At 44.8% G+C, this 9,355-nt stretch overlaps 1 protein-coding gene across 1 annotated transcript; it reads right to left on the bottom strand.

Moving 5' to 3' along the window:
• Positions 1-1,441: 1,441 nt before the first annotated feature.
• On the bottom strand, positions 1,442-8,610 carry LOC310877795 (B-cell receptor CD22-like; the record flags this gene model as incomplete). Its single annotated transcript, XM_083791744.1, has 4 exons — positions 1,442-1,473; positions 1,712-1,975; positions 3,442-3,705; positions 8,565-8,610. The coding sequence occupies 4 exons, from the start codon at positions 8,608-8,610 to the stop codon at positions 1,442-1,444; spliced, it is 606 nt and encodes a 201-aa protein (XP_083647870.1).
• Between the last annotated feature and the right edge of the window lie 745 nt (positions 8,611-9,355).

The following is a 9,355-nucleotide window of genomic DNA, read 5'->3' as shown; positions in this document are numbered from 1 at the left end:
GTACAGAGACTGGTTCCTTCCACCAACCTGACATCAGACTCTGTACAGAGACAGTAGTATAAACAGTATTGAGGTAATATTACTTGAATTAGAAGAACATCTGTTAGATTACAATGTGTAATAATGTATATTTGTTTGTTCATGTCTGTTTATCTATTGTGTGGAGTGTTGGTTTAACTTGGAGAGCTGAAGAGAAACACGATCAAATTAATTAGTTTGAGTGAAAACAGTGAAAAAACAAAACTGTGGAACATCTTTCAGGCTTCATATGGGTTAGGTTGGACCGTTGGAGTTACATCATGTTTCATATGAGAGAGAGAGAGAGACAGACAGACAGACAGACAGACAGACAGACAGACAGACAGACAGACAGACAGACAGACAGACAGATAGATACCTGAACAGATCACCTCCAGTCTATCCACAGAGTGAGCAGCCTGCATCGTTACACACTCCCTCAGTGAAGATTCAGATCCAACACAGGAAGATGTAATCCACCACACAGGTTGACGTGTAGAACCAGACCTCCATTTGTAGTCAACAGCAGAGCCACAGCCCAGCTGTCGACACACCACAGACGATGACTGGAGGTTCCAGCTAGACGTAAAATCAGCTGCTGGTTTCCACTCTCCCTGGTGTCTCACTTCGAGTTTACCAGTACAGAGACTGGTTCCTTCCACCAACCTGACATCAGACTCTGTACAGAGACAGTAGTATAAACAGTATTGAGGTAATATTACTTGAATTAGAAGAACATCTGTTAGATTACAATGTGTAATAATGTATATTTGTTTGTTCATGTCTGTTTATCTATTGTGTGGAGTGTTGGTTTAACTTGGAGAGCTGAAGAGAAACACGATAAAATTAATTAGTTTGAGTGAAAACAGTGAAAAAACAAAACTGTGGAACATCTTATGGGTTAGGTTGGACCGTTGGAGTTACATCATGTTTCACATGAGAGAGACAGACAGACAGACAGACAGACAGACAGACAGACAGACAGACAGACAGACAGACAGACAGATAGATAGATACCTGAACAGATCACCTCCAGTCTATCCACAGAGTGAGCAGCCTGCATCGTTACACACTCCCTCAGTGAAGATTCAGATCCAACACAGGAAGATGTAATCCACCACACAGGTTGACGTGTAGAACCATGATACCTCCATTTGTAGTCAACAGCAGAGCTACAGCCCAGCTGTCGACACACCACAGACGATGACTGGAGGTTCCAGCTAGACGTAAAATCAGCCGCTGGTTTCCACTCTCCCTGGTGTCTCACTTCGAGTTTACCAGTACAGAGACTGGTTCCTTCCACCAACCTGATATCATCAGACTCTGTACAAACAATATAATATCCAGTAAAAAGGTAATATTACTTTGATTATAAGGAAAACTTAAATCAGCTTACAATGTTGCGTAGTTGTCTGTTCTTGTTTTATTTACCCATTGTGTGGACTGTTGGATTAACTGCTGAAGAGAAACATGATCAAATGAATGAGTTTGAGTGTAACAGTAGATGGTTCCTGTCTAGCAGTACATCAGTGTGAGTTAACATGTTCAGTTGGGGGTGTATACTATTGTCGACCTATGAAATACTTTAAAATATAATTTAGGGATTTAGCAGACGCACTTAATGCAGAGCATACAAACATACAAACTCTCTCTGGAGACAGAGAGAGAGAGAGAGAGATTTTAGTTCACTTACACTGAACATCTAGAGCGTGTGGAGGTGACCTCTGGGATCCATGTGTGTTTGTGGCCTGACAGAAGTATCGTCCAGCGTCTGCAGGAGACACATTGTCGTTCACCAGCTGAGGACCAGTGGAGATAGAGGCGACTCCTCCGTCTCTGTACCAGGTGTAGGTGTCTACGGGTGGCTTGGCGTCACTGCTGCAGGTCAGAGTCACCGTGCTGCCCTCAACAACGCCTCCTGGTGGACTCGCTGATACTGAGGGCTTTTCTGGAGGGTCTGTGGAGGAATAAACATTGATGCACTCAAATAACAGTGGGCTGTGTATACAGCATTTTACACTAGGAATGAACACTAACAATGAATAATGTCACCTTTGGTTAAAATAATAAAACACTGGACACTGGACTGGATTATAGTCCAAAATAGAGTAAACCTACCCTAATAATAGTTTAATGTTTTCTTATTTTTTTATTCTTACTAGTCTATTGTTTGATGCTTGATGTCTGGGGACTGCAGATGGAATTAGCATGTTTTGCTAAATCTCATATATTTACACTGCATTGTTTTAATGTAATGTTCATCAATATACACTGTCCCGACTAAATAAACACTATACACTGTCCCGACTAAATAAACACTATACACTGTCCCGACTAAATAAACAATAACACTGTCCAGACTAAATAAACACTATACACTGTCCAGACTAAATAAACAATATACACTGTCCAGACTAAATAAACACTATACACTGTCCAGACTAAATAAACAATATACACTGTCCAGACTAAATAAACAATAACACTGTCCAGACTAAATAAACAATATACACTGTCCAGACTAAATAAACAATATACACTGTCCAGACTAAATAAACAATATGCACTGTCCAGACTAAATAAACACTATACACTGTCCAGACTAAATAAACAGTATACACTGTCCCGACTAAATAAACACTATACACTGTCCAGACTAAATAAACAATATACACTGTCCAGACTAAATAAACAATATACACTGTCCAGACTAAATAAACAATATACACTGTCCAGACTAAATAAACAATATACACTATCCAGACTAAATAAACACTATACACTGTCCAGACTAAATAAACACTATACACTGTCCAGACTAAATAAACACTGTACACTGTCCCGACTAAATAAACAATATGCACTGTCCAGACTAAATAAACACATACACTGTCCCGACTAAATAAACAATATGCACTGTCCAGACTAAATAAACAATAACACTGTCCAGACTAAATAAACAATATGCACTGTCCAGACTAAATAAACACTATACACTGTCCAGACTAAATCAATAAATAAAGTAAAGTAAAGGATAGATGTTGTCGGTTGGGCACAGGGCGATGCGTGGAATGAGGAGTGTGTGTCCAGCATTGATCCACTTTTATGCCCATATATGGAGTTATTTGTCTGGCATGCCCAAATATGTCTATGCAGATGTCAGAATGATGTCAGAAGTCGGTGGGACGAACCCATATTTAGGCATGCCCAAATATGGAGTCTGGCCCGGGCAGAGGCCTTTTGTGGCGGTTCTGGACAACCGTGGGTCCGACTGACTCGACACCGGGGACTGCACTCCCTGTGGTGGTGTGGAACGCGTGTGTCGAATTTGGTAGTCGGTGGGGCGAACGGTTCTGGAGTTACGTGGATTACAGACGTATTTATAGTTAGAATCCTCAGAGAGAGAGATTTTAGTTCACTTACACTGAACATCTAGAGCGTGTGGGGGTGACCTCTGGGATCCATGTGTGTTTGTGGCCTGACAGAAGTATCGTCCAGTGTCTGCAGGAGACACATTGTCCTTCACCAGCTGAGGACCAGTGGAGATAGAGGCGACTCCTCCGTCTCTGTACCAGGTGTAGGTGTCTACGGGTGGCTTGGCTTCACTGCTGCAGGTCAGAGTCACCGTGCTGCCCTCAACAACGCCTCCTGGTGGACTCGCTGATACTGAGGGCTTTTCTTGAGGGTCTGTGGAGGAATAAACATTGATGGACTCAAATAACAGTGGGCTGTGTATACAGCATTTTACACTAGGGATGAACACTAACAATGATTAATGTATGTCACCTTTGGTTAAAATAATAAAACACTGAACACTGGACTGGATTATAGTCCAAAATAGAGTAAACCTACCCTAATAATAGTTTAATGTTTTCTTATTTTTTTATTCTTACTAGTCTATTGTTTGATGCTTGATGTCTGGGGACTGCAGATGGAATTAGCATGTTTTGCTAAATCTCATATATTTACACTGCATTGTTTTAATGTAATGTTCATCAATATACACTGTCCCGACTAAATAAACACTATACACTGTCCCGACTAAATAAACAATAACACTGTCCAGACTAAATAAACACTATACACTGTCCAGACTAAATAAACAATAACACTGTCCAGACTAAATAAACACTATACACTGTCCAGACTAAATAAACAATATACACTGTCCAGACTAAATAAACACTATACACTGTCCAGACTAAATAAACACTATACACTGTCCAGACTAAATAAACACTATACACTGTCCAGACTAAATAAACACTATACACTGTCCAGACTAAATAAACAATATACACTGTCCAGACTAAATAAATACTATACACTGTCCAGACTAAATAAACAATATACACTGTCCAGACTAAATAAACACTATACACTGTCCAGACTAAATAAACACTATACACTGTCCAGACTAAATAAACACTATACACTGTCCAGACTAAATAAACAATATACACTGTCCAGACTAAATAAACACTATACACTGTCCAGACTAAATAAACAATATACACTGTCCAGACTAAATAAACACTATACACTGTCCAGACTAAATAAACAATATACACTGTCCAGACTAAATAAACAATATACACTGTCCAGACTAAATAAACACTATACACTGTCCAGACTAAATAAACAATATACACTATCCAGACTAAATAAACACTATACACTGTCCAGACTAAATAAACACTATACACTGTCCAGACTAAATAAACAATATACACTGTCCAGACTAAATAAACAATAACACTGTCCACACTAAATAAACACTATACACTGTCCAGACTAAATAAACCAATATACACTGTCCAGACTAAATAAACACTATACACTGTCTAGACTAAATCAATAAATAAAGTAAAGTAAAGGATAGATGTTGTCGGTTGGGCACAGGGCGATGCGTGGAATAAGGAGTGTGTGTCCAGCATTGATCCACTTTTATGCCCATATATGGAGTTATTTGTCGGGCATGCCCAAATATGTCTATGCAGATGTCAGAATGATGTCAGAAGTCGGTGGGACGAACCCGTATTTAGGCATGCCCAAATATGGAGTCTGGCAGTACTGCTGTATGGGGCCGAGACATGGACCCTCACAGCGGAGTCAGTGCTGCTGTATGGGGCCGAGACATGGACCCTCACAGTGGAGTCAGTGCTGCTGTATGGGGGCCGAGACATGGACCCTCACAGTGGAGTCAGTGCTGCTGTATGGGGCCGAGACATGGACCCTCACAGTGGAGTCAGTATTGCTGTATGGGGCCGAGACATGGACCCTCACAGTGGAGTCAGTACTGCTGTATGGGGGCCGAGACATGGACCCTCACAGTGGAGTCAGTACTGCTGTATGGGGCCGAGACATGGACCCTCACAGTGGAGTCAGTACTGCTGTATGGGGGCCGAGACATGGACCCTCACAGTGGAGTCAGTACTGCTGTATGGGGCCGAGACATGGACCCTCACAGTGGAGTCAGTACTGCTGTATGGGGCCGAGACATGGACCCTCACAGTGGAGTCAGTGCTGCTGTATGGGGCCGAGACATGAGCCCTCACAGTGGAGTCAGTGCTGCTGTATGGGGCCGAGACATGGACCCTCACAGTGGAGTCGGTACTGCTGTATGGGGGCCGAGACATGGACCCTCACAGTGGAGTCAGTACTGCTGTATGGGGGCCGAGACATAGACCCTCACAGTGGAGTCAGTACTGCTGTATGGGGGGCCGAGACATGGACCCTCACAGTGGAGTCAGTACTGCTGTATGGGGGCCGAGACATGGACCCTCACAGTGGAGTCAGTACTGCTGTATGGGGCCGAGACATGGACCCTCACATTACAACAGGAAAAAGTTGGCACTAGGTGTCACATGGACGGACCGCATCAGAAATGTGGACCTCTATGGGGACCTACCACGCGTCACGGACAAAGACCTCTATGGGGACCTACCACGCGTCACGGACAGACCTCTATGGGGGACCTACCACGCGTCACGGACAGACCTCTATGGGGACCTACCACGCGTCACGGACAGACCTCTATGGGGACCTACCACGCGTCACGGACAAAGTGCGAGAGAGAAGAATGAAGCTGGCAGGGCCATTGGCTGGCTCCGTTTGGGTCCAGCTGGCCATTGGCTGGCTCCGTTTGGGTCCAGCTGGCCATTGGCTGCCCAGACAAAGAGGCGGGACTTCCCCCCTTCTTCTCTGTTGGTTTTTATTTTGACTCGAGTGGGAGGAGAAGACTCTTGAGTGGGAGGGGAATCCCGATCATAGACGGTAACGGTAGCCACGCCCCCTCAGAACATACGCGACTTTATGGTCATTATTTTAATTAATGGGACCATAATTTTCCAAAAAGAATATTATGACATTAGAAATGAGACTTTAAACTAGTGACTGGAAGAAGAAAGTATTCATGACCATGTTTATTAAGGTAATACAGTCTAGGTGAAGTTGGGCCAAAATACATGGGCCTCTATGGAGCTATGGGGCTTTTTGGGTCCAGTCCAGCGCCACAACAGGCCATTATATGAACTACCGATTTCAAATGAGGCTTCACGAAATATCTGGCTGACTGCCCCCCTGGTCAGGCACCCAGAACTTGAGGCAAGTAAATTGACCGTATGGGAGTCAACCCAGGGCAAAGCCAGGAGGGGAGAGAAGCGTACCACCTATGTAGACGTGCTGCGGCGCGACAGCTTGGCTGACAACACTGCAGAGCTCAAGAACCTGATGTTGGATAGGAGAGGGTGGAGGGCAGCGATCCAGGAATCCTGAGTTGGTGTTGGCTAGACCTCACTCTCGCAGCAACTAACTAACAAAATATGGCAGGCAGGCAGGCAGGCAGGCAGGCAGGCAGGCAGGCAGGCAGGCAGACAGGCAGACAGACAGACAGTATAGATGAGTATCATTGTTGAAGTCATGTTGTTACCTGAACAGATCAGCTCCAGACTGAAGGGGTTAGCAATAGACCACATTACTCCACATTCCCTCAGTAGAGATGCAGATCCAACACAGTTAGATGTAATCCACCATGTAGGTTGATCTGTAGAACTGAATCTCCGTTCTGTATTAACAGCAGAGCCGCAGCCCAGCTGTCTACACGCTACAGATGATGACTGATGGTTCCAGCCATAATGATACACTGGTCTCCATTGGTCCTGGACGTTGATCTCCAGTCTACCAGCACAGTGACTGGCTCCTCCCACCAGCCTGACATCTCCAGGCTCTGTACACAGACAATACAATAAACATTAAGAACTGTAGTGTTCCTATTCTAGGGTTAACTGTCTGCTAAAACACACCATCTGTGAGCTCACAACTCCTCACAATACAAATTCTTGTAGATCTGATATTTTAGAGTGACAACGGGAGTGGGCCGAGTACAGAGCCCTTGGGAATACAGTCGACTAAACATAGGTTTGAAGTGGTTCAAAAGTAATATGACTTTGACTGTAAACTAAAGTGTAGTGTGTGTTTTACCTGAGCAGGTGAGTCCAACAGTCTTGTCAGGAGAGCAGGTGTTTCTAGTTGAGTCTGAGGTTCTACAGTCCAGGAGAACAGACTCACTGCCTTCACACTGGAACTCTTTGGTCCACATCGGAGCCTTGCCTTCTCCATAGAGCGCCCCCTGGAGGACTGAAGGAGCCCCGCAGCCATGCTGCCTACAGACCACCTCTGCATCCTGCTGGTCAAAGTCACCTTCACACACTGAGACCCACGACTGACCAGACTTCACCTCCACTCTGCCTGAACACGAACCATGACCATTCACCAACCTCACTGACCCTGGAGAGAGTGAGAGAGAGAGAGAGAGAGAGAGAGAGAGAGAGAGAGAGAGAGAGAGAGAGAGAGAGAGAGAGAGAGAGAGAGAGAGAGGGGGGGGGTGGGGGGATGAGAGAGAGAGAGAGAGAGAGGGGGGGGGATGAGAGAGAGAGAGAGAGCGAGAGAGAGAGGGGGGATGAGAGAGAGAGAGAGAGAGAGAGAGAGGGAGGAGAGAGAGACAGAGAGAGAGAGAGAGGGGGGGGGAAGAAGAGAGAGAGCGAGAGAGAGAGAGAGAGAGAGAGAGAGAGAGGGGGGGGGGGGGGGGATGAGAGAGAGAGAGAGGGGGATGAGAGAGAGCAAGAGAGAGAGAGAGAGAGAGAGAGAGAGAGAGAGGGAGAGAGATAATCAAATTATTTGAATTATTATTTTGGGTGTCCCCAGTTCAAACATGATTATTTTGGGGGTCCCCAGATCAAATATGAAGCTCACTGCACGGCACTAAGTGACACGCGGTGAGCTTGTAGATCTGCTATTTCTGAATGGCTAAAGAATAAAATAAAGTTTAAAAATGTAACACGACACAGAGACGCTTTCCTGTACTTAAAGGGTTAAGAACTATCTGACCAATCACTGAATTATTACAGACAGACAGACCATATGAGACAGACAGACAGACAGACAGACAGACAGACAGACAGACAGACAGACAGACAGACAGACAGACAGACAGACAGACAGACAGACAGTATAGATGAGTATCATTGTTGAAGTCATGTCGTTACCTGAACAGATCAGCTCCAGACTGTAGGGGTCAATAGCAGGCTCCATTGCTCCACATTCCCTCAGTAGAGATTCAGATCCAACACAGTTAGATGTCCTCCATACAGGTTGGGATGTAGAACCATGTCTCTGTTCTGTAGAAACAGCAGAGCCGCAGCCCAGCTGTCTACACGCTACAGATGATGACTGATGGTGCCAGCCGTAACGATCCACTGGTCTCCATTGGTCCTGGACTTTGATCTCCAGTCTACCAGCACAGTTACTGGCTCCTCCCACCAGCCTGACATCACTGGACTCTGCAAATACAATAAACAGTTAACATAAAGTAATATTTACTCTGATTATAAATACAACTAGAACTGCACTCTGTCGAGTGCATACTTGCTTGTTGCACACTATTAGGCCATAAATGGCCAACTAGTGCGCAAGCAGAGCGCGCAAGTCCTTTCGACCGCTGTACTTACTTCATTCTGATTGGCTGGTTACCGTCACGTGACCGGTGTAAATTTCACCGATAACCCACTCCTTCAATCACTTTGTATCAAACTGCAGCCTTGTAGCTGAACTGGGGAAGGGGAGCGCTTGATTGCTTTACAAACACATGCCGTGCGGGCGTCTAAGCACCGCCCGACTCATATGACTGTGAATGTGTGGCTCCAGGCAGCCCCGTAAATACATCAAGCGCTATTCTCCCGTCACATAGGCTACTTGCGGAGCAAAACAAGGAAGTGTTTTGGCTCTGGGTCACTCGCTCTGGTGGAGATACTTTTGTGAATTTAATAGTTTTAATATT

This window comes from Protomyctophum parallelum (genome assembly GCF_964188405.1).
Source record: "Protomyctophum parallelum genome assembly, chromosome: 20".
NCBI classification, from domain to species: Eukaryota; Metazoa; Chordata; class Actinopteri; order Myctophiformes; family Myctophidae; genus Protomyctophum; species Protomyctophum parallelum.
The sequence above is the reverse complement of the archived record's forward strand: the minus strand, read 5'-3'. Positions and strand labels throughout refer to the sequence as shown.